The following is a 23949-nucleotide window of genomic DNA, read 5'->3' on the forward strand; positions in this document are numbered from 1 at the left end:
ATCTCTTGTTGTACACACCTCTTCCTTTTCTCTCTCTCCCCTCTCTTCTTACCGAAAGTCCTTGTCTTGTCGCTACAGCCGAGGGTCTTCCCTCGTCGTCGTCATCAATGACAAATCTTTCACAATTCTTGCCTTGCGTTGCCGATCTGTGTTGCCTGATAATGTTACAGTGGTTGCTGCTCTCGGCCTAGACACTTCTCATCCTCTCCAACTGCCGGCAAAGGCCGCGTCAGGGTTGTCGTCCTTGCCGAGTAGGAGCTCAAACGCCCAGACGAAGAGGGTGATGCCGACGGTGAGGAAGCGCCAGTAGACCATGTGGGACTGGTCAAGGAGAAGAAGGTGCGAATAGACGGCGATCAGGATCAAGCGCGCATACGAGACGATGAGGCTGATGAATGCGCCAAAGGGCTCCTCTTCTCTTATCCCCCTTGTCCTTAGCCTCCTCTGGCCTCGCCCTCTGCTGGCGGCATCTCCCTGCTGTTGCTGCTGTTGCTGATACTGCCGTCTTTGCTTCCATTTCTTCTTTTCGTTGGCCGTGCCGTTCTTGAGAGAGTCCTCCTCTCGAGCCTTGCCTTTGCCCTTGTTCGACGACTTCTTCCGAGAGTGCAGGTCCGAATCGCTTGAGTCGCTCGAGTCGCTCTCTGTCCCACCATCACTCTCGCTCTCGCTCTCGCTTTCACTGCTCGTCACATCGCTGGTCCCGTCCGCGCCGCTGCTCGAGGAGCTCGCCCAGCCATCGCCGTCCCAGCCGCCCTTTGCGCTCTGCCGCTTGAGGAGCGGTAGAATGCGGCTGGCCGAGTAGAGGACCATGAGACGGTAGATGAGCGACACGATGACGCTCTTGGGCAGCGCCGCGCCGGCAGCGGCGATGAAGCGGGCCGACTGTCCGAGCGCATAGACGAGCAGCTCGACCAGACTTGCAAGGTAGGGCGGCAGGTGGAGATTCAACAGTCCAGAGAAGTCGAGAAAGGGGCTGCTGGTATCGAGGACCTTGATGGAGCGGATGAGCGCCAGTGGATCGGCCGTAAAGGAGAGGCTGTCCGAGAGCTGGTAGACATTCCAGACGACGTAGGCAAACATTAGTGACGTCTCGATGACGTTTCCTCGATGCACGGCAAAGGCAATGGCCGTGAGCCAGAGCGTCGAAGAGAGGGCAGCACCCGTCGCGGCGGCCGTCCCTGGTCGGTTCCTCGTGGCTCCTTCGAATGAGACATAGAGGGCCAGAGCACTAATGACGTAGACAAGGGCCGAAAGGAGGAGGAAGAAGAGCTGGAGAAACTCGGCCGAAGTGAGCGCAGAACCGACGGCCTGGACCCAGCCAAAGAACGCGGTCCGAGGAGTGGGAGGACGGCGAGTGAGGCTGCTGGCGATCATCCAGCGCGAGAAGCTGCCGACAACCTGGATGACGAGGAGCGTGGCGACACCCTCGAGGAGGGAAAATACGGGCGAGGACAACCGGAGAAGCATATGCCACCAGGGGGGAACGTGGCGAGCCAAGAAGAAAGTCCACGAGACCGCGCTGGCCAAAGTTGCGTGGAGCATGACGGAGAGAGGCGACTCATCCGAGAGGCCGAGGTGGTTGCTACTCCCGTACCCTGATGCAGAGGAGGAGGACGGCACCAACGGTGCAGGGGTGCCCTTTGGCCCGCCGAATAGTCTCCTTCCCGTCGATGGCGTCGGCTCTTGCGCCTGGTGTGCAGATGGCGATAGATTCATCGACCCATAGCGACGATTGACGTTTGAAAAATAGCTTTCGCTCGGCGGGCTGTAGACGTTGAAAACAACGAGGAGACAGGCGGGCACGACGATGAATTGAAAGATGGCCAGGAAATCGCCAATCCACGCGAGTGATGTCTTCCTCGTCAACGTGCGAACGGTGCTTAGGAAGGCATAGTACGAGGCCAGCGAGGCCGAGAGGGCCAGAAAGGCATCCTGACCAGCCACATCGAGGGTGAGTGGAAGGTAGAGGATGACTTGCAGCAGCGTCGTGATCCGCCCAAAGGTCACGGCGATGGAATGGAGAAGTGCCATGTCATGGGCCGACCTTGCTCTGTATGCAATGGGACGGGGTCGGCAAGGCAAGGCAAAGCAGGGTAAGGCGACGAGAGGCGAGGCAAGGCGAGGCTAAACCAAGAGGGAGAGAAGAAGAGAGGTGCAAGAGCAAAATGAAGCCTTTGGACATGCCAACAAACACGTGGGGAAAATAAAGCTCGCGCTCAGCTTATGCTGGAATGAGGCGCCAGGAAGGTGGTGGTCCTAGACGATAGAGCAGCGAAGAAGACTATAGTCATGACTGTGGATCAGGTGCAGCTCTCGGACATCAAGCGAGCCCATGAGCTCATCAGACCGCACGTCCATCGGACGCCGCTGTTGACAAGTCGAACGCTTGACGAGCTCGTGACAAAGGCGATCGGCTCGCCGGTTCCTGTCCGGTTGGCGTTCAAGGCGGAAAATGTCCAGGTGGTGGGCGCCTTCAAGATTCGAGGGGCCACAAACGCCGTCCTCACTCATCTTGAGCGGCTCAAAGCCGAACACGGTCCAGACTTCGATCCGAAAAAGCTGTGCGTCGTCACGCACAGCAGTGGAAACCACGCGGCGGCCATTGCACGCGCAGCACGCAGCGTTGGAGCAAGCGCAGCCATCGTGATGCCTCGAAGTGAGCCTCTCTCCGTGCTTTCGGTTAGCCAGAGACACGAAATTTGAGTTTTGCCGCTGACTATGATTCGATCGACGACAGCGTCACCGCAGGTGAAAAAGGACGCCGTGGCAGGCTATGGCGCTCGAATTGTCGAGTGCGAACCGGTGCTGGCTGCACGCGAGTCGGCAGCGGACCTGCTCAAAGAGGAACTCGAGACCAACGGAAGCGGAACGGTGGTCCAATTCATCCATCCGTACGATGAGGAACTCGTGATTGCGGGCCAAGGAACCCTGGGCTTGGAGCTGATGGATCAGGTGCGGGAGCTTCAAGTGCCCAGCGGATCTAAGCTCTCCTCTGCCCTTGCTCCATCTCCAGACGTAGAGGACAACTGTTCGTGGAGGTCGAGAGACGAGGGAAAGGAGCCCGTCGTCGACTTTGTGATAGGTCCCGTCGGCGGCGGTGGCATGCTCAGCGGTCTCTCGACAGCCGTCAAAGGTCTCGATAGCAGGGTCACCGTCATTGGTGCTGAGCCTGAGAGTAAGTTATACTCGCCCCTCCGACCTCCTTTCTTCTACGGTGCAACGTCTGACCTCTTGCTTAACCCTCGCAGAAGCCGACGACGCCTTCCGCTCGTTCCAGACTGGCCAGTTGCAAGACGCCATCTCGCCGCCTCAGACGATCTGCGACGGCCTCCTCACGGCACTCTCACCTCGAACCTTGTCCCACATCCGCACCCACGTATCGTCGATTCATCTCGCTTCGGAACGATCCATCTTGTCAGCCCTGCGCCTCGTCTGGGAACGCATGAAGCAGATCATCGAGCCGAGCGCTGCAGTGGGTCTCGCCGTAGCGTTCGATAACAAGGACTTCCACCAGCAAGTGCTGCGGATCGCAGGTAGTGCTAAAGAGGAAGTGAGGATGGTCCTCATCTGGACAGGCGGCAACGTTGAGCTTGAGAAGATCGTTGCGGCACTCTCAGCGACAGCGTCTTCTTCCTAGCAAGCAAACGTCAGTCCTGAGCATAATTGTATGAACAGTATGTATAGCCTTGAATAGTCAACACAGAAAGTGAAGAGCTGTAATGTACAAGGTGAGGATAGCGTAGCGGAAGAGAGAGATGCATCGGACGCTTCTGTACTTGTACATGATGTTGCTGAGTGAATCGACTCCGGCGTGAAGAAGGATGAGTGAAATACGAACGTAAAATGGATGATGAAGAGAGAAAATGATGTGAAGCGTCGTTAAAATCAGTCATGGAAGATTGAGCACGCTCGACCACGAGCGTTGATAGGGCGAGGGGTCCAGCCTTTCGTCCCACAACGGGCTCGGTGGTGTGGCCTTTGCGAGGTGATGGGATGGCGCGAGAGTCTTTTGCTGCGGAAAGACGTCTGCGGCGGGCGTCATGCGCATCACGATGTCGTTGTTCCTCCTCAGAAGGCCGCGCTGACGAGAGCTCTTGCTGGCGGAGAGAGTAGCCTGCTCCTTGGCTCGCCGCATTTGGGCCGCATCGGACCTGCCGCAGATCGTCGTGTCGCAGAATGCGTTGGGTGTTTCGTCTGCATAGGTGGACAGGCCAAAACCCGAGTGGGTCCGCTTCACTTGACCGAATGGACGAGGTGCGGTGTCTTCCTCCTCGTCCTCTTCCGCCGAGTAGGAGGAGCCAGACGAGGGTGATGGCGGGCCGTTGTCGTAGTCATCGACGACTGACGAACCGTTGGAGAGGGAGGGAAGCGACTCGGTGGGTGAAAGCAGCGACGGTAGGCTCATGAAACTCGTCGCCCAACGGTTTCTGAGCAATCCAGTCGAAGATGAAGAGTCGACACTGTCGTAGTCGCCCCCGTTGTCGTCAGCTGGAGCTTCATCTTCTTCGATGCTCGGCAGGAGCCAAGACACGAAGCTCGACAAGAGATTGCTTGGACGGTTGCGATGCGCCGTCGGTGGCTGACCGTGGATTGTACTCCGGCGGTCTTGCAACTCTGCGCTCAGCTGAGACGGCGGGGCTGGCAAGAAGCGACCAAAGCGACGGTCATGCTGCAGTATGTCGTCCAGATTGGCGCCGTCGGCTGATTGCGAGCGGAGCCGACCGTTGGTAGCGTACGGCGAGGGTGACGGTGGAGAAAGAGAGGACAGTGAATGCGACTTAGGTCGCTCGACTGCCCAGGGCAATGCTGGAGCAGGCGACGGCTCGCTGAGAAGAAAGGAGGCAACGTGGTGCATGTAGCCACCTTGCTCTCGAATCGCTTCGCCCTCTTCATCCGAGTCGCCCTCTTCCTTGACGTCAATGGGTGACTGGGCCAGCACGGTCGGGGACATGGCGGACGTAGAAATATAACAATGCTGCTGCTGGATGGCGATGGCAAGCTGGTCCTCTGGATTTTCATCTCCGGCGTCGCCGTGGTAGCTGCCGTCCGATACGGTGCTAAAGAAGCTTGCAGAGCTATCGACACGGTGCATCTCGTCGCGGTCCAAGTAGCTCCTGGCCCTGCTCTGTTGCATCCAGTCTTCTGTATCGTCGTCTTCAGCATCTTCGGTCCACCAGCTGGTCGGGTACGTGAGTAGAGGCGATTTCGCCGTCAGCTCCTTGGGTGGGAGCTTGAGGGGCAAGAAGGTGTTGACGTGAAGCTCCTGAGCAGGCTTGAGCTGAGGTGCAGACGCACTTCTGCCGTGTCTGCGGGCGCGAACAGGTGCCGGCGTGGTCTCGTCCGACGACCACGAATCTTCTACGGTCCAGGCCAGCTCGCAGGGCAAGACCCTTGCAACTTTGTCGGTCTTGCTACGAACCGGTCGAGGTCGAATTTCAGAGCTAGAAGCAGGCTTTGGTAGCTGGCTTAGGTGTCGCTCTGGAGACATTCCCTCGGTGCTTGTCCCGTCTTCGTAACGGTCGTCATCTTCGTCGTCATCGTCAGGGTTGGCGACCTTGGCAATCCAGTGGGCATCCCAGTGATGCGCAAAATCAGACTGCTTGGCGGCACCGTGCAGCCTCTCGTTGTCGAAGCGGCAGAGCCTTTCTAACCAGTGCCGCTCTGGATTGTTGCAGCGATTGCAGCTCATCTCGTAAACCTCCGTTCGTCGTCAGCAAGGTGGCGAGAAGGGTGAGGGAACAAAAGATGACCGTTCGATTCTACGTAGAGAGATACACGCAAGTCCCTCTTCAGATAACGAGGCACCAAGAGGATTCTCAGCCAGGCCCAATCCAGTCCCGTCAGTCAAGGAGAAAACGGCAGGAATAAACTTGAGAATGAATAAAAAAAACTTTGGTAGCAACCACGGCGGGACCGGCAACAGAGCAGCAGATTCCGGGGAAGACTCGTTTGGCACCAGACGAGAACGGCAACAAATCATCTGAGGGGAAGATATGAAATTCTTTAATTTCGGAGCTAGCGAGAGTTTTATCAGTGGTCAAGATGAAGATTGAGGGACAGCCACTACCACTGCATAGTCAGGGCCCGATCACAGGCCTGCCGCCCTGCCGTTTGGAATTGCCCAGCCCAAATTCGGTCAGCCCCTTCATCTGGGCTGCGAGAGCCTGCATCACATCCGAGCTGGGCTCGAACGCTCTTTCGGGAGTTAAGGCTCCTAGCTGGGGCCTGTGCGTTGCATTCCCCGTTCGATAATTGTCCTAGTCTGGTGAGCTTGCCTCTTGAGTGCTGTTGTAGGTTGAGTACCTTCCGAATTTGCGCCTTGTCAAATCGAGAGATATTAATTGTGGCAACGCTCGCTTCTCTATCTGCGAAAGCGAGGCTTTCATGGCTCTAAATCAAGCATGACAGTTGCGACGTCTCTCCAAAAATAGTGATGATGAGGTGCCCGCAGCAACCTGCGCAATCTTGCTGAACAAGGCCAAAGTAGATGCAGATGAAATCATATCTTGTATGGTAGTGCCGTTCTTCTCGCCAATGCTTGACAGCGGCACTGAATCTCTGGTGTCAGCGCTCCCACACTGCGCGCCAACTCCGACAGAGACTGGGGCTGCGTCGGGGAACCTCGCCTGCGTCCTGAGAAAAAACAAAAAAGGCTTCGAGCAACTTTAGTGGTAAAAACGCTTGCTAGCTCGCGGTTACCACAGTTTTACGACACAGCTTCAGCTCTTCATGACTAAAACTTGTACTGTACTGTATGATTTCTAAAAAGAGATTTTAGCACCGCGCCAAACGTCACTGTGACGAATATTGGCCTTAAATCTCTTTGTATTTTCGCATCTGGACTTTTGCCCTTTTTTGTCAATCGTTTTTGTCACTGTGCATCGGCCGCAACGGTACCTCGCCTGTCGACCTTGAGAAGGCAAGGCCCGTCTTGATACGAATGGAGCGGGGCGAGGTGTGAACAGCCAGAACTTTTGTACCGTATGTGGAGCCTTTCCCGCCGATCGCGCGCCGATCGAGGGAGGAGCTACCTCGTAAATTCAGTAGAAGGCAGACCGAAGAGGCGGTGCAGCAATTCTCACTGAGCGCACACATGCGTTGCGCTTCAATCTGATCAAGTCAACTCACTGCCTCGTCATGACAATTGACAAAGTGCACCCTCCAACCTGAATCGCGATGGCGTCCGATCTCAAGCCCGTGCATCCCCACGATCGTCTCTCCTGGGGGTATGTGGCTTGCGCCAAGTCGAAGATTGCTATAAAAATTTCTCCAGGCCCATCGAATTTTACTCCTGAGCTCGGGGAAGCCAACGGCCAGCCACAAGTGTCCCGAGGCCAGGCTCTGACCATCAGCCATGTTTTCCCGTAAGCTCGTCGAAGTTGCTCGTGCGAACCTTCCCAGACCCCAGACTTTCTCAGCGATTGGTGCATGAAATCACTTGCCTTTTAGGTTAAGCCGATGTTCTGTTCGGGGCTCGTTTTGAGGTGGAATAAGCTCTTGGGAGTCAGTGAGACTAGTATTTGCGACATGGCTGTGGACGCTGACATGACACAGCGAACCATGTTATGTGCCTTCAACTTCTTCAGAAGAGGAATTGGTCAAGAAGGCAAGAAACCCGGCCAAGGGCTTTAAATTTCTCAATTTGACATACCCGTACCTTCACTTGGAAGGAAAGCTCGCGGACGACGTCCCCTCGCCGTGACAACGACAGGACTCCAGCCGCCTCTCACATCTACCGGAGCCTCGCGATGACTCGGGACGAAATTGCATACTCGAGGCGATCTTTTTATAGGGCTCGTGCTGTGGCTCGCACCGAGAGAAGTCTCTAGACCGTTCACCGGGCCAAGGACGCAGCTTTGATGAGACTCTGGTGAATCAAATCGAAAACAAGGAGTGAGGACCGACTCGCTCTTTCGCTCTGCTCTGCAGAGTAAACCATGGAGGTGAAAGAAAGACTTCTACGGCATCCCAAGTACAGTACATTTCAATTTTGCTCTGACGCTCCCTATCATGCAAAGTCAGGAGTAGCAAAGAGACAAGAAAGACCCTTGACGATCAAGCACAGGAGGCCGTAGGGCTAGTGAGCCTTTTGACCTGTCCTTTACTTGACCCATCTTACCGCTGCTCACCTTCGTCCTCTCTGCTAGGAAAGGCTTCGTCAGTCCTGTCGACGCGGTCCAAGCAGTCGGTATTATGAAGTCTGCCCTCTGTCGCTATGCGGAATCGCGGAAATTATACTCATTAAAGGACTAGAACATGTGTCGTTATCCCCAGCCAGGTATACTGCACCCTGATACCGTCAAAATGAAGTCTGAATTCATGTATTGGTCGTTGCAACTGCAAAGCGCATCCCTCTGGCGAAGAGAACTGTACATTCCGTGTCGAATCCTAAAGTCTCACAGCAAGTGATTAGTAGCTGGACCGTTCTGTACTGGTCGAAACACCTTGCTAGCTTTCACGGGCTCTTCTCTCAGCAAGAAAGATGTTACGGGGCATTGCTTGTGCCGATGGAGCATCAAATTTTCTGCTCTAACTCATGATTTGAGAGAATCGAATGATAGAAGAGTGGCAATCTTTACTCACTTTCCTTCAGAGCGATCCGGCGCTTACTTAAATCAGCTGTTATGACATCCTTATCATACCGCGACACTCGATGCAAGAAGGGCACCGTGTGACCTCCTCAGCATTACGAAAAACGCCCAGGACAATGTGAGCTCAGCTCAGCAAACCACGTGGCAAATATGGGCGACGCCATGGATTTCCTCGCCCTCTTCAAAAAAAAGCAATTGAAGGGCGCGACCGGTTGTTGGCCTTCGCAACCACCAGAAACATCTCACTTGTCGTCACATTCCCTCGGTTTCTCACTGCAAGAGGAGCAGCTTTGATCACCAAAGTTCGTCCTGATAATCTCGCGATCGAAACTAGCCTCTTTCGAACGCCTTTGATTCGACCATCCGAGCACATCTGGGAGCAGATCGCAAGTTGAACCGGAAGAAAACGATTTGCCTACGTGCTTTTGCTCTCTCTTCCTTGCGCCTCTCTCGACCTCATCCGATCGGCTCTCTCTTCTCTCCCGCCCCACAGAACTTCAGTACCACCCATAATGGCTACAAGTTCGCTCCCTCCGCAGCCTGCGGCCGCTGCGAGTGCGGCTCTAGACGCTGCTATCTCCGACTTCAAGGAAAATGGCGACACGTCTGCGACCGGGTCCGGGGCTCCCACCTCGGCGTCGGCAGAGCAGCAAGAGTCGTCATCGGACACAGCGGCGGATCCAGACGACAGCATGCGGACTGTGTTCAACGACCCGCAAAATTTCAACGTCAAGCACCCGCTCTTCAACACCTGGACCCTGTGGTTCGATAACCCGTCAGCAAAAGGCATGGGCAAGGCACCGGGTGGAAAGGACAGCTGGGGAGAGGATCTTAACAAGGTCGTCGACATTGACTCCGTCGAGGAGTTCTGGGGGTGAGTCTACCCTGTCTTGCTTTGCAAATCTGTTCAGCCGACTCATTCTCCTCTTACTCTCACACAGCCTGCACAGCAACATCATTCCCCCCTCGGTCCTGCCCCAAAAAGCGAACTACTACCTGTTCAAGCGTGGCATCAAGCCCGCCTGGGAGGACGAAGCCAACGCAAAGGGCGGCAAGTGGAGCATCCAGCTTCCAAGAGAAAAGTCGCGGGCAGGCATCGACACACTCTGGCTCTTCACAGTGCGTCCATTTCTCTTTTTATGACAGCCTTCCACCGGGCTTGCAACATGGACTAATGAGACTCCAAACAGATGCTGTCAGCCATTGGCGAGACACTCGAGCCAGCGAGCGGGGGCGAAGAACTCATTACGGGCGTCATCATGTCCGCGCGGCCGAACCTGTACCGAATCTCGATCTGGACGAGCAAGGCAGAAGACCCAGAGGAGACAGCGGTCGCGGGCAGCATTGGCAACCGGTTACTCGAGATTGGAAAGCACTTCAAGACGCAGATTCTTGGCTACGACATCAACCAGAAGATTGGGGGCAACTTGTCGAGCGACGTAGAGTTCCAGAGCCACAAGGAGAGCGAGAAAAAGAAGGGAAAGAAGTTTGTGGTGGTGAGTTGCTCTTGGATGAAGGGATCCTCAACGGTTGGTGGATCAGGACAGTTTCTCACTCCTCGCTGCTAATTCTCGTAGTGAAGTGATCGGACCCTATGCGGCGCCAAACAAAACACAACGAGGAGGACGACCATCTCCGGCTCGGCTTACCATACAGAAGAGGTCATTACAATCGACCGCCTGGCCACGACCAATTGTTCTTTCTCTCCCAAAATTGCAACCCCCAATGCGACCACAAACAACAGACAAAAGCTTCCCATGGGCAATCTCTCGGCACATCAATTCCATTCATCCAAAACGTCTCTTCGACTCCTCGACTCTCTCCAAATCAACCCGTACCACCAAGCACAATCGAACGGCCTTCTCTACAATTTCCTATTGCGTCCCGGCTGCTGTCAAGATTTAGCCAAGTCTCACGCCAGGTTGAACCTCTCCCTTCTTTATTCGCCTTTCATTTTCTCTCTCTTGGGCAGCCAACCATTCAGTCTTCTGTAATGTTTCTTTCTCTTTCTCCCTCCTCTTTCCTTCTTTAAACACATTCTCGACATCAAAGGCAGGCTTGTATCATTGAGCGATTGATACGATGCATTCCCGCTTATGTTGTGTAGGCAGTGTTTTTCTTTCTTCCAAAGTGGGGCAATCAGTGAAGTCCATTGGCGTACACCTCGGCAAATGCCGGTCGGCTCTTGAGGGTCTCCCAATATTGGCGAGTCTGGATGACAGGTTCACGAAGTGGATCAGCGATTCAGCAACAGGGGGACCACCGAGACAGAAGAGAGAGAGAGAGAGAGCGAAGGGGGAAGGGAAACGTACCTTTGGACCGACAATCGACCTTGAGGGATCCGTGACGACAGCAGCAAGGAACGGGTGTCTGACGCACTTCTCCAGCGCGGCAATTTGGTCTTGGCTGCTGTCGGGCTCGAAGCGCATGGCCGAAGTGAAGACTCTGGCGAGCCAGACGGTCAGGTGCAAGTCGGCCAGCGAGATCTGGTCGCCGAGCGCGTATGGGCCAGCGATGGTGGTTTCGATTTTGCCGAGGATAGTAATCACCTGGGTCCACTGGGCCACAGAGTCGGCGAGAAAGGCCGAGACGCCGTCAGGTGTGGGGGTGAGGTAGGCGTCGAAGATGTGCTTCATTTTTTGGTACTTTTCGTCGTACCACTGTTCTCGGTCATCCTCAACTTGTCAGCGGTGCACACTGGGCCCGCAAAGAGACAAGGACGATGGAAGCTCACCTTGATCAGATTCTCGTTCATGGCCGCAGTGCGTGGGTTTTCGCCTCCCATCGACGCCTGCGCCTCAGCCTTGAACTTGAGGAGCGCATCATGGCTATTTGCATCCTCGCCGCTACATCAGCCACACAACGGAATCTGGCAGCGCAACCCCCAAACATCACTCACCGATTCCTGCAGAATTCGCCCTGCCGCCCCTTGCGCTGCGCATCGAGCTCCTGCTCGGATCTGGCCGTAAGCAGCAAAAAGGGCGTAATAGTAGAGTGAACGAGGTCGATGAGGGAGTCGCAGAGCGCCTTTCCCTCGATGGTGGCAGGCTGGAGGACGGGCGCAGGCTTGCTGTTCTCCTCGCCCTTGATGTCCAGCAGCTGTTGCGAGCGAGACGAGTCTGTATGTTGCCAAGACAAATCAGCAGACGGTTCCAAGGCCCACGAAGGAGGGCAGGCAGATACGGGGTAAGACAGACTGACCGAGGAACTCGACAATGGCCTTCGACTCGGTCAGTGCTCTGAACTTTGTGTCGACCTCTGTCCCCGTCGTCTCTGCCAGAGGGACGACAAGGACGGGGAGGGTTCCCTTTGAGTTGACGCGCAAAATTGCCGGGCTGAAGTTCTCGCCCGCGGCCAGGTCCACTTCGCGCATCTCGAGGTCATCTTTGGAGTACCCCTTCTCGATCAGAGCCAGCCGTGGGACGGTGGACCAGAGCGAGCCTGTGGTCGAACAGTGGTCAGAGAGCGATCCAGCACGATGTGGTGTCTCACTTTGTATTCACTCACGCTCATAGGTGTATAGAATCGCCTTGGGAAAGGGGGACGAAGAGATCGACATGGCGGGGTGGTGGGCAGAACTACGTTTCTTTTCGTTCCACTTCTCGCTGTGGAGAAGCAAGGCGCTGGGGAAGCTAGGCCAGGCCTGTGCGCGCGGGCCAATTGGGATTGTATTCTTCGACTTATTAGGACTTGGTCGTATTCAAGATCGCGCGAAGAAAACAATCAATCGCACAGGCAGCAGCGCGCTTTTCCATTTTTTGCACCTTCGACCTTTTTGTGACTTCCGCGACAGAGACACAAAGACTAGCCAAGTCAGGACAGCAAAGGGCAGGAGGCATGGACGGGTCGACGGCATCGACGTCGTCCTTTGCGGCCTTTGCACAGGCCCTCAACCAGTCCAAGGCACAGCCCGTGGCATCGCTCCTCGATGCGCAAACGGGCCTGGCGCAGGTGTTTGCGTCAGCATGCTCGTCGCGCGCCGCCTCTGCGCTGAGCGGCATGGGCGTCGGTCCACGCACCATCGGTTTCCTAGACAGAGAGAGGGGGACAGCAGCCGGCGGAGAGGGGGTCGGTGGTGAGAATGACGACGATGGTGATGATGGCGAGGCATGGGAGCTCGAGGAGCAGACGTGGAACCTCATCCACCTTTTGTATGCTGAGAGGCTGCAGAGAGCCTCGTCGGATCCTTCTTCGTCATCAGCGGAGCGAGTCAAGAATCCGTACGAGACGCCGTTTGCGGCGGTTCAGGACCTCATCGATGGCGATGCACCGCTGAGCGAGCTGAGGATCATTCGCGACTGGCTCTCGTCCACGCTCGTCTGCACCCACCCCGTCGAGGTTCGCAAGGGCTATTGGCCCTTTACCAAGAACCGTCTCCGAAACGACAAGCGCACGACGTCGACGTCGTCGGGACGGGGTGGCAGTGCCGGTAAGGGTCTGGGCCTGGGCAAAGCAGGAGGGACAGGCAAGGGCATCAGGGCGCTGGATCCAGACGCACCGACGAGGGAAGCCTCTGCGCTGGAGCTGGAGGACGGCATCTACGAAAAGGCGCTAAATCGGACTCTGTTTGAATATGTCCGGGCCGGGCAGCTCGATGCTGCTCTCGACCTGGCTAGGCAATCGGACCGGAGCTGGCGGGCGGCGAGCCTCAGGGGTGCCCTCCTCTACTGGCGACCCGGACTGGATGATACCCAAGAGCTGACGGAGCCAATGGGCAACGAGAACCGGGCGCTGTGGAAGGCCGTGTGCCGCTCCATTTGCACACGGGCGGCTTTGGACGAATACGAGAAAGCCCTGTATGGCGCACTTTCCGGCGACTTGCGCTCAGTCATCCACGTCAGCAAATCTTGGGAGACGCAGCTGTGGGCCCACGTCAATGCTCGATTGGAGGCTTCGATCGACGCCAAACTCGACGCTCGAGGTGCCTGGTGGAGCCAAGACGCCGACTCGACCTTTCCCGGCACCAATGATGTTGGCGCCGTCAAGCTCGTCGAGCTCAGCATTCCAAGCGTCGGTGTAGACGGCGTCAACAGCAGCAGCGGCGATGGGGCGGGCAAAAAGGCAGCTGGCGAGCCCTTGACGGTAGCAGAGGAGCTGCGCAACGTCTTTGGCAGGCTTGGCCAGACTGAGCAGCACGGCATACAGGCCCAGTCCAATCATCCATTCCGCGTTGTGCAAAAGGCCGTGATTCTGGACGAGGTCTCGGAGCTGCTCATCCACGTAGAACCGAAGCTGGCCGAGATGAGGGTCACCGCGGCACCCCAGCAGTATGCGCGGCTGGTGCGTTTCTTTGCCCACCTCATCCTCTTTCTGCGTCTCCTCAGGCTTGAGCGGCCTCCTCCGGACGTCGTCTGCAATTCCATCTTGCGCGCTTACGTCGAGATTCTCGAGGGATATGGCGAGGATGACCTCGTCGCTCTGTATGCGAGCTCCTTGGGTCCCGAGAGCGCGACGGAGAGCTATGCGCACTATCTCAAACGTGAGTTGTATTTCCATTTGATTCGACGCTCAATCGGGAGGTTGACTGACCAGATCCATCCACCCTCTCTGACAGTCATGGATGTCAACGAGCCGCTGGAGCACCGACGAGCTGCGCTGCGACGGGCCGAGGAGCACCACCTCGACGTGGCCGCCGTTGCCCGGTCGACGGTGGCCATGATCTTCGACGAAGTGTTTCCCTCGATTCCCTCGCTCTCGGACTTTGCAATGTCGTCCTTCGAGGCCGGCCTGTCGCTGGGCGAAGAGCGGCTCATCCGGGCCATTGACTGGCTCACCTTCCATCCCTTGACGCACTTTGACGCCATCGTGCAGACCAACACGCTCATGCGCCTCTTTCTCAGCTCGGGCAAGGTGCACGCCGCCCGGACGCTGCTGTTTGAGCTGCCGGCCGACGTCGTCGGTCAGCTCGAGACCATTGCCGAGGCCAAGCCAGACGAGGCCGTTGAATTCGTGCACTGGAGGAGCTTCTTTGAGGCTCTCAATGCCCACCTTCAGTACCTGGAGCTTTGGAGCAAGAGGCCTGCCCCTCATTCGGCCCATACGCGCGTTTCAAAGATGGACACGCACGCCTGGACTACGGCCCTGTCCAACGTCGTCGAGACGGCACGCCAGAGCATCGTCGACGTGCTCGAGATGGACTGGCTCAAGATCGATGGCCAGGCCGACGCCGCCGCCGCGATGCTGACGATTGACGACGAGCGGAGATGGGTCGAGCTGGCGAGGATCCGGCAGATCTATGTGCCCGAGCTCGTCTTTAGGCTGCACCACATGCTCTTTGACACGAGCGACGTCCTGCCAGGGTGAGTCCACCCACCATCTCTTGCGAACATTCAAACCACTTGCTAAGATCGCATCCCCTTCCAGGAATCTCGCAGCTGTTCTGAAGCTGCCGAATCTCGTGGCCGACGAGCGACACAAGCTCTACCTCGAGTTCATCGGCGCCAGTGGCTCGCAGAACCGGCTCAAAGAGTACCTTTCTTTCGTCCGAGCCGCACACCTCGTTGGCCTGGATCGCGACCCGGATGCGTTCCGGCTAGCAAGCGACTGAGAGAGGGAGAGAAAGGATTACTTGTGATATTATCGAGGCACAATCAAAAGCTGCTATAGAGGACAGGAGGGAGATCTAGGGCGATACGAGAGGGTGAAAGAGAGCGAGAGAGATACTTTGACTTGGTCTGATGCGATGATGAGTGAGTGGTGGTGGGCAGATTGGGATGAGCTTCAGGGGAGCAGGCGGTCGACGGCTGCGCTGAACTCGCGGGCCGTGAGCTTGGGTGGGTTGAAAAAGTGCGGCGGCAGGGGCTGGCCCCGGGCAAGAGCCCTGCGTGTGTCGATGCCGAGGTGGAGCCAGGCATCGTGGATCTCTTGGAGGCGCTCGAGGCGCTTCTCGTGCTTGCGCTCGGCACGTCGCTGGGCGTACGAGGCGCCAAAGATGGCCTTTGCAAGGAAAGAGGGCGTCTCGGGGCGTGGGGCCAGGGGCTGCTCGGTGGCAGAAACAGAGAGAGAGGCCGTGTATGATGGCGAGGGCTATTGCAAATGTCAGCAGTGTCCGAGCTGTATGCGCACGAGAGTTACTCACCCTCGTCGGCTCAGTCAGGAGGGGGTCAACGCAGGCGTAGGGCGGCGGACACAGCTCCTCGCTGTCGGACTCGTCCGCCCTGCTGGAGCAGGTCTGGTGGATCGCTTCTTCGAGCTCGCAGGGGGGCGTGGGCACGTCGCCTTGCGGCAGGGGGCTGCGGCTCACAGTGATGTGGACGATGTTGGGCGTCGAGCGGACACGATGCAGCGAGTGAGGAGCGCCCGAGCTGGAACCCCGACGGACTCGGACATAGACCGGAGACAGTGACGACGATGACGATGACGATGACGACGATATCTGGTCCCCATGAGGGTCCATGTCGAAGCGTGTCGAGGCAGCGTAGGTCTGCATGGCTGAGAACATCTTGCGCTTGTGTTGCGTTGTGTGACTTGTGTGTCGTTGAGAAGAGAAGGGTAGAGGCTTCTGACTGAGGAGAGCGATTGCTAGATGGGGTCAGGAAGAAAGAGAGGCAGCCCTCGAGGGGCCCTTCTATATACCCTCTGGCCAGGAGCGGGAGGTGTCAGCATCCTCATCAACCTTGCGTTGCGCAAAGCAAAGGACAGCCAAGCCACAGCAACTCTATCTTGACTTTCCGTCCGGGATTCTTTTTTCGTATAGATTATTTAATACCAAATATTGTTTTTGTTACGTCGGCTGAATCGAATTTGTATTCCAACATACAGCTTCGCTGCAGCTGGTTTGGCAGCACTATTATTCGTTGGTCGTGATGAGGGGCTGATCGCTGATGAGGGCCCTGACAGGCAGAGTCGGAACTTGGATGCTCCGTCGCGCCGCGCAGCGACTTCTCGCTGGACCCCGGTGACGCATAGGCACCTGAGGGATACCGTTCCGTTGATTGGGGGGTCGACCCGACTCAAGCGCTGGCGAAGGCGAAACCTGAAGGGTAGAGCAAGGTGCAACGTACGCCGAAGCACTTCGGCCAGGGTGCGATGACGAAGGCATCGACCATGACCAAGTTTCTCGTCGAGAATGACGGAGATTCCCTTTCTGCCTCCTTGGTTAAGCCATATCATTTGGCATGGATCCTTCCACTAGCGCCAAAGCAGGGGTCCAGAGGAGCGAGCTAGAAGCAAGAATAGAAGCTTAAAAATGGCCGTGCATCCTTACTACTGGGGCTAGCTGTTTCCCTCTATCTCTCGCCGGACTGGAAGCTGACGAGAGGCCAGGGAGAAAAAGCGAGGAAGCGGCCCCTCCTCATAACATTCGGCTCTCTGCAAGAGGCTGTTCCAGATTTGAGTGGCTCGTGCGGCAGCGGCCTTCCACGAACGCGAGCCGTCTTGCAGCTGAACGGGCCGCGCTCTTGTTTCCCCCTCTTTCTCGAATGAGATCCTTGGCCCTATCACGAGATGAACCACCCCCTTTCTCTTCCCTCTTCCACCATCTCCTCTGAAGTCCAGCATCTCCTGACGGTGCTCACACGACAGCATCCCTTTGGTCTTTGCTCACGCCATGAGGACGGCCATGTTGAAGCCAGTCCTGCTCCTCGTAGCCCTTGGCTTCAGCAGTGTTAGCCCCACCTCCTCTTCCCCCCGCGGCTCGAGCGATGCTGCGCCGCTTCAGCACCGCCGTGCACTGCAGCGTCCAAGAAGCAAGGCACATGCTGCGCCCAGCTTCTGCAGAAACCCTGAGCAGGACATTGAAGCTCTCAGCAGCCCAAGGGACATCTGCCGGATGACGCTCTTTTCCAGCCCCTACGACATGGCCGGCTACTTCATCAAAGATCTCGACTTTTACCGGCCTGCAGCACAGACGGACGACGGCGTATCGCCAGTCGACTTTGAGCAGCTCGCACAGCGGGTTCAAGAAGGTGAACGGCTCTTTTCTGCAACATCGCACGAGCCCATGCTCAAGGTCCAGCATGCCAGCGACGGCTCGCAGCATCTCGTCAGCCGTCAGCTGCCCGCCCAGACGGCAGACGGTCCAATGGACTATACGAAGCGTGAGTTTTTTTTTTCCGCGAGCTTGATAGATAGAGGCTGACAACTTGCAAGCAGTGGTGAACCCCTTCATTGGAACTGGAGCGACGAGCAACCCGGGCAACGTCTTCCCCGGCGCGTCTGTGCCCTTTGGCATGGCCAAGATTGGCATCGACGTCGACACGTATGCGCCTGCTGGCTACAATGACGACCTCCAGGCCCCCGTCCGTGGCATGAGCATCCTTCACGACACGGGAACTGGGTCCAGCTCGGGCAGTTTTGGCAACTTCGAGACAATGCCTGTCATCTGCACCGACGACGACTACCAGCTCTGTCCCACGACGCTCGACAACCGTAAGCGCATGCGAGCCAAGGGCAAAGACGTTGCCATGCCCGGCTACTTTTCCACGACGCTCAACAACAGCATCAAGATGGAGGCCACCTCGACAAGGAGGGCCGGCCTCATCCGTTACACTTTTCCCCAGTCGGCTCTCGACAAGCAGCAGGCAAAGAGCCCACACCTCGTCATGGACTGGACCAACGACCTTCCAGGCACCTTTAAGGGTGGCCACATGCGCCTGAACCCGCTCGAAGGACGCGTCATCTTCAATGGCACCTACGGCAGCAGCTTCGCCAGCGGACTCTTCCAGTACAATGCCTACGCCTGCTACGACCTTCATGCAGGCGGGCGCCAGGCCTTGGGCAAATTTGGAGTATGGGCAGGAGACAGGTACGTTTGCAGTGTTTTGCACAATGACGGTTAAAGACATGAGCTGAGGTCGATGACCAGATTTGGAGAGGACACCAAGCTTGAAGGCGAGGTCACCTCTGATCTTGTCCGCAACACGATTGGTGGCCAACCAGTCCAAGCGGGCGCTCTCGTCTCGTGGAAAAAGACGATGAATGCAGGCAGTGTGAGTGAAAGACAGCGAAAGCCTCTGCCGAGCGGGCCTGGCCTTGACTCGAACCGCCCTTGTCCGACTGGTCGTAGCTTACCAAGAGACTTCTCTCGACCCGTCGCGGTGCATGGCGTCAGCAGGACAAGCAGGTTCTTATCCGCGTCGGTGTGTCGTACGTATCGCCGGAACAGGCATGCGCCAATGCCGAGGAAGAGATCCCCGAGTTCGACTTTACTAAGGTTGTCAAACAGTCCCAGGCACTCTGGAACGAGAAGTGGGTGCAGGAAAAGAACAAAGACTCCGCTCCTCTCCTAGCCCCGTCAACTTACATCCATTCTGCAGACTCAATCGCATCCAGATCGCCAATGACACCGATCCCAAGATTGCCCAGCTCTTCTACACGAGTCTCTACCGCGGCTTTCTGAGTCCCAACAACGCCACCTTGGAGGGCCAAGCCCAATTCCTCAACACCCCTTCGCCCTACTTTGACGGTCTTTACTGTGAGTATCGACTTCATGCACGCTCGTAATCGCCGCGGCTGACGATATGTAAATCAAGGCACCTGGGACACCTTCAGGACCTTCTTCCCTTTCCTTTCGCTCACGAGCCCGCACGACTATGCCGAGATCGTCGAGACTTACATCGACGGCTGGCGCAAGCTGGGCGCGATCCCTGAATGCCGCGCAAACAACGTGCCGGGCCTGACGCAGGGCGGCAGCGACGGTACGAATGTCCTGGCCGACTTTGCGGTCAAGTATGCCAAGGCCGGTCTTCCAGTCGACATCGAGGAACTGTATACTGCTCTGCGCAGCGATGCCTACACCAATGCCAAGGAGTGGAACAACGGCGGCCGCCAGATCGGCGCCTATGTCAAGTACGGCTACATCCCTTTCGCCGTCTATGACCGTGAGACGACGGGCCGGCAGACGCGAGAAGGCTCGAGGACGCTCGAGTATGTCTACAATGACTTTGGCATCCGTAACGTGGCCTTGATGCTGGGCAAGCAGGACGATGCGCAAGACTTGACAAAGAGAAGCTACTTCTACAAGAACGTCTTCGACAAGAACACAAAGAAGTTTGGCTTTAGCAACTACGTCCAGAAGCGCTACACCAATGGAACTTTCGCCCATGTGGACCCCACTACCTGCTCGCCTATCGACCCGAGCAACAAGCCCTGCTCGCTCCAGCAGGAGAATGTCTATGGCGTGTACGAGACCTCGTCAGCAGAGTACAGCCTCTTTGTTCCACACGACTTTGCGGGCTTGATCAGACTGCTTTCGAATGGCGACAAGGAGGAGTTCATCAAGCGTGTCGACAATTTCTTCGACCGTGGACTCTATTACTCTGGCAACGAGCCGTCGTTCCAGACGCCCATCGTGTACACCTATGCCAACGAGCCCACGCGCAGCGTCGACCGAGTCCGCCAGGTCGTCTTTGAGAACTTCAACACGACCAATGCCGGCCTTCCTGGTAATGACGACAACGGCGCCATGGCGACGCTGCTCAACTTCCATCTGCTGGGCCTGTATCCCGTGCCCTCGACCCGAGAGTACATCATCGTTTCGCCCTTCATCCCCTCGTACACCCTCAACAATGCCGTGCTCGGCTCCGTCACAGTCACGGCCAGAAACTTTGACAAGACGAGCCTGAAGAAAACCATTCCTCAGGGCGCGAGAGCTTACGTCGCACGCGTGTTCATCAATGGCGAGGAACAGAGCTCACGGTGCAAGATCCTCCACGAGCAGCTCTTCCCCGGGGGCGGCAAACACACCGATGTCGTCTTTGAGATGTCGGCAAACAAGGCAGCTGCCAATAGCTGTGGGCCAGGAGGCGAGAAAGACTTGCCTTCGAGCTTGAGCACGGGCGGCTTCGACCGCTTCTAGATTTTCTGTATCACCACCACAACCCCCACAATCAAGCAGTCGAGAGTAACTCCTTTCCTCAATGAGCCTAAACCCTTTCTTCATGAACAATTGCGCGATCCAATATAATTTTGTCATGACCGAATCCAACCTTGAAAAATGGGAAAGGAGCTCTGAACCAGGCCGCAGCTGGCCAAAACCATGAATTAATCACGTGAATTTTCAGGCTGGGCAGGCGGACCGGCCCTTGCTCGTCTCGAGACCTTCTTCAACCTTTGCCGAACGACTCGACCCCCGACTGTTCAAGAGCGTGAGTATCTAGGCATGTTGGAAGGAGGCAGACGAAGGAGGGGGATGCTGGATCTCAGATGTTGCGAGGCGTGCTGGCGAGGAGGATGGTTGGTCATACGAAGGAATCGAGAAGGAGGGCGAGGGCGGTGCGTCCGACGGGGCCTTGGGCGAAAGGAAGACTCGAGCCATTGTGCTGTAGCGAGAACGGCGCAAGAAGAGGAAGAGAGACGGATTTGATGAGGCGGGACGACGGTGATGTCCCATCTTGGCTCGTCTTCGTCACTGTTGGATGGGAAGTCAGGGGGGAGGAGAGAAGAGCTCGAAGGATATAAGAGTCAAAGGCGGTACCAGATAGCGAGGGGCTGGAGCAGGGCAGGAGGGCACATTCCGTAGAATGGAGGAGATGAGGTGGACTCAGGACTGTTACCTCGATTCTCGATTTGGATATTGTGTCAGGAACCACAAGCTGACTGGAGATGCTCCCCAATCAGAAATTTGTCAAGATGGCACCAAAGGGACAGAACAAGAAGCGATCGGCTCTGAGCGACGTTGTCACTGTGAGTCTTGCCCTGCCTTACAGCTCTACATTTTGTCGTCCTTCTCCCCACTCACGCCGTGCCGTCCTTTCGACAGCGCGAGTACACGATCCACCTGCACAAGCGCGTCCACGACGTCCAGTTCAAGAAGCGGGCGCCCAAGGCTATCAAGGAGGTTGAGAAGTTTGCGCAGAAGGCGATGGGCGTCAAGGACGTCCGCATCGACCCCAAGCTCAACCAGGAGGTTTGGAAGCTCGGTGTTCGTGGCCTTCCTCACAGGCTCCGGGTCAGGTTGGAGCGTGAGTTGCCAAAGAAACGCGGAATGAGCAGAAAACACATTTTACTGACGATTTGGACCACAGGCAAGCGTAACGACGACGAGGACGCCAAGGAGAAGCTCTACGTCTACGCTACCCCCGTCCTCGGCATCACCAACTTCCACGGCCTCCAGACCACCGTCATCGACACTGAGTAATTGACGTCACTTCGCACAAAATGGGGGTCATCCAACCTCCTTGTAACTCATTCTTTTCTCTACCTCATTGTATGCGCAGGGCTTTCCTGCCAATATGATTTCATCACGGCCATCAGACAGTCAGACAATCCGCAGAGAGGATCACTTGTTGTTATGGAAAAGGAGGGAGAAGTAGGGACAGTGATTAGAGCGGGGTGAGGTCCACCCGATGCTGGGTGAGAGAGGGGGAGGCTGTCGATTTGGCTTTCTTCTTAAGATGAAGTTGCCAGCCTGCCAAAGATGCTCTTGCTCCATGGCGCCCTTCCTTGACTGGGCTGCGTCATCGACGGTGAAGACGACGATGACGAGGCTCCGGCGAGCCCTTTGATGGAGCGAACGATCGATGAAGAGGACGGCGTGCCATTTGCCAGTGATTCCCTCAGCCTCGACCCCTCGATGGTGCCGCCGTCAGCGCTGTCCCCAGCGCGGGCGGCGGGAGGAGGGCGAGACTCGACGACGAGTCAATCGTCGTCGCTGTCGCTCATGAACTCGTCGTCATCTTCAAAGACGGCCATGTCCTCAAAAGCAACCTTGTAGCGCAGGATACCGCCAAAGCCACCGAAGCCCTTGACGTACTGCATGCCCTCGGTCGACCGATCCGTAACGAACTCGAGGTTCGTTCCGAAGTCGCGGTAGTGCTCGGCGAGCCACTCGAGGAGCGACTGCGGTTCATCGGCCTGCTCCATTTCGACTCCCGTGGCCTTGTCCATGAACCGGCTCTTGTCCTGCTCTTGCTCCTTGGTCGTCATCACAATGACCTCGTGACCTTCCGAGTCTCGGAGCGTGTGCCTCGTAATGTCCAAATTCTCCCACACGATGAGCGTCTCGACAGCGCCGAGGTCCAGCGCCTTGAATGTGTCGTCCAAGCCAAAGCAGTACTTGCCCGTCTCGAGGCTGATTTCGTCAAAGTACTTTTGGATCAGACGCTTCTCCTGGATGAATTTGACGTTCTGGAGCGACTCGGCTGACAGCTCAATCGCCTGGTTGAAGCCATTCTCACCGCCGTAGGAGACGTCGACAGTTCGGATAACCTTGGGGGCGAGGCGGTGGTCAAACAGATCCGACTGGCCCAGCTCCGTCTTGAAGTCGGCGCTACCAGCCAGGACCAGACCAGCGACGTTGCACTTGTTATCGGTGATGAAATGCTGTGTCGCCAGCTCGGCGACCTTTCGGACGTAGTTGTGGCGCGCCTCTTCACGCAGACGCGAGAAACGCAGGGCAGACTGACCACCACGGCCTGTGAGAGAATGGTTGTCAATTAGTGGTGTGACTCAGGGTGGACATACGAGCCTCAGAGATGACTCACCGTGCTTCTTTGGCAAGTCGACCGAAATTTTCTGCAGCACAGACCTCGTGTTGCCGCTCAGCGTTCCGAAGAGAGACCCGTTTCCGTCCATGACAATGAAGCCAAACTTCGCATCGCTCTCGAGCAGCTCGGCGAGGGCCTCTGTGTGGAATTTGTTGTCGCAGAGGTAGAGGGAGGTGTTGATCGGCTTGAAAGGCTCGAATGAAAAGTTGACCTTTTTCTCCTTGCCCTCGTCGGTCAGAATGGTGCCGCAGTAGACCACAAGCCCGTTCGGTGGCACTGATAAGGGAGTGACAATGAGCACAACAGGCCGACAGCCATGGCGACAGCAACAAGCAAATACGACCCACCCCTTGTGTAGAGCTTGAGACGCTGCTGCGTCGACGTGATAGCACCCAGGACGGAGAGACGATTGACGCGCGACTTAATGTTTGACGCCGTGCCGTACTCCTGTGTGAGCATGTTGCTCGTCTGAGAGATTTGCGACTGTGTGTGTGTGGGGGCATACCTCGGGTCAGCATTCTCTTCTTCTCGTATTGCCTTGTCGGACTGCATTTGAGCCTGAACTCACTCGGGGAGGCAGAATGAGCGAGATCATGCTGGTACCAGCACCTCGAGCATTGTCGAGGCTCTTGATGAGCTTCTTGACCTTCCAGATCTACCAAGAAGGGAAAAGAAGGATACGGCGTCAGCAAGACGAGACACACGACCCTGCTCGGCAACGTAAGAGCCGCTCGCCTCACCTGAATGTTGGCCTCGGCCTCGGTCTGTGGTTGCGAAGCCATAGTTGTGTCGAACGCGCCTTGATCTCGTGGAAGGGACGGAGAAAGAAAGGGGGTATGAATGAGTGAGAGGAGAAGGGTTACTTTGCGCTACGTCGTTGAGAAGAAGGGGGTCCTGGTGTACACGCGAAAACAAAAAACTTGCCTTCGCCA

General features: G+C 56.6%; 10 protein-coding genes across 10 annotated transcripts; 5 read left to right on the plus strand and 5 right to left on the minus strand.

Moving 5' to 3' along the window:
• Positions 1–21: 21 nt before the first annotated feature.
• FA10DRAFT_138193 (hypothetical protein) lies at positions 22–2221 on the minus strand. The gene has a single exon (XM_025518019.1). The coding sequence runs from the start codon at positions 2029–2031 to the stop codon at positions 199–201; it is 1833 nt and encodes a 610-aa protein (XP_025376406.1). The 5' UTR covers positions 2032–2221; the 3' UTR covers positions 22–198.
• A 24-nt stretch (positions 2222–2245) lies between these two features.
• Positions 2246–3829, plus strand: FA10DRAFT_267792 (tryptophan synthase beta subunit-like PLP-dependent enzyme). The gene is made up of 3 exons (XM_025522055.1): positions 2246–2656; positions 2738–3175; positions 3249–3829. The coding sequence occupies exons 1-3, from the start codon at positions 2290–2292 to the stop codon at positions 3635–3637; spliced, it is 1194 nt and encodes a 397-aa protein (XP_025376407.1). The 5' UTR covers positions 2246–2289; the 3' UTR covers positions 3638–3829.
• A 60-nt stretch (positions 3830–3889) lies between these two features.
• Positions 3890–5689, minus strand: FA10DRAFT_280292 (hypothetical protein; the record flags this gene model as incomplete). The annotated part of the gene is made up of 1 exon (XM_025523606.1): positions 3890–5689. One exon carries the CDS (start codon positions 5687–5689, stop codon positions 3890–3892), a length of 1800 nt encoding a protein of 599 aa, XP_025376408.1.
• Positions 5690–9103: 3414 nt separating this feature from the next.
• Positions 9104–10159, plus strand: FA10DRAFT_231677 (translation initiation factor eIF4e; the record flags this gene model as incomplete). Its single annotated transcript, XM_025518864.1, has 3 exons — positions 9104–9465; positions 9533–9710; positions 9782–10159. 3 exons carry the CDS (start codon positions 9104–9106, stop codon positions 10157–10159), a joined length of 918 nt encoding a protein of 305 aa, XP_025376409.1.
• Positions 10160–10512: 353 nt separating this feature from the next.
• Positions 10513–12150, minus strand: FA10DRAFT_302579 (hypothetical protein; the record flags this gene model as incomplete). The annotated part of the gene is made up of 6 exons (XM_025525142.1): positions 10513–10802; positions 10904–11251; positions 11326–11419; positions 11491–11710; positions 11793–12032; positions 12099–12150. The coding sequence occupies 6 exons, from the start codon at positions 12148–12150 to the stop codon at positions 10731–10733; spliced, it is 1026 nt and encodes a 341-aa protein (XP_025376410.1). The 3' UTR covers positions 10513–10730.
• A 185-nt stretch (positions 12151–12335) lies between these two features.
• FA10DRAFT_280295 (nuclear pore protein 84/107) lies at positions 12336–15412 on the plus strand. The gene is made up of 3 exons (XM_025523607.1): positions 12336–14070; positions 14146–14890; positions 14955–15412. Exons 1-3 carry the CDS (start codon positions 12429–12431, stop codon positions 15136–15138), a joined length of 2571 nt encoding a protein of 856 aa, XP_025376411.1. The 5' UTR covers positions 12336–12428; the 3' UTR covers positions 15139–15412.
• On the minus strand, positions 15312–16032 carry FA10DRAFT_261078 (hypothetical protein; the record flags this gene model as incomplete). Its single annotated transcript, XM_025520061.1, has 2 exons — positions 15312–15617; positions 15670–16032. The coding sequence occupies 2 exons, from the start codon at positions 16030–16032 to the stop codon at positions 15312–15314; spliced, it is 669 nt and encodes a 222-aa protein (XP_025376412.1).
• A 785-nt stretch (positions 16033–16817) lies between these two features.
• FA10DRAFT_267795 (glycoside hydrolase family 92 protein) lies at positions 16818–20504 on the plus strand. Its single transcript, XM_025522056.1, has 6 exons — positions 16818–17629; positions 17685–18336; positions 18397–18520; positions 18646–18779; positions 18848–19005; positions 19064–20504. Exons 1-6 carry the CDS (start codon positions 17140–17142, stop codon positions 20386–20388), a joined length of 2883 nt encoding a protein of 960 aa, XP_025376413.1. The 5' UTR covers positions 16818–17139; the 3' UTR covers positions 20389–20504.
• A 657-nt stretch (positions 20505–21161) lies between these two features.
• FA10DRAFT_287107 (hypothetical protein) lies at positions 21162–21669 on the plus strand (the record flags this gene model as incomplete). Its single annotated transcript, XM_025524120.1, has 3 exons — positions 21162–21215; positions 21292–21493; positions 21557–21669. The coding sequence occupies 3 exons, from the start codon at positions 21162–21164 to the stop codon at positions 21667–21669; spliced, it is 369 nt and encodes a 122-aa protein (XP_025376414.1).
• Positions 21670–21919: 250 nt separating this feature from the next.
• FA10DRAFT_138497 (peptide chain release factor eRF/aRF subunit 1) lies at positions 21920–23948 on the minus strand. Its single transcript, XM_025518021.1, has 5 exons — positions 23758–23948; positions 23586–23672; positions 23365–23500; positions 23015–23293; positions 21920–22945 (listed from the first exon to the last, which is right to left on the minus strand). Exons 1-5 carry the CDS (start codon positions 23797–23799, stop codon positions 22170–22172), a joined length of 1320 nt encoding a protein of 439 aa, XP_025376415.1. The 5' UTR covers positions 23800–23948; the 3' UTR covers positions 21920–22169.
• Position 23949: the final 1 nt, after the last annotated feature.

The sequence above is a fragment of the Acaromyces ingoldii genome (genome assembly GCF_003144295.1).
Source record: "Acaromyces ingoldii strain MCA 4198 unplaced genomic scaffold FA10scaffold_4, whole genome shotgun sequence".
Classification (NCBI taxonomy): Eukaryota; Fungi; Basidiomycota; class Exobasidiomycetes; order Exobasidiales; family Cryptobasidiaceae; genus Acaromyces; species Acaromyces ingoldii.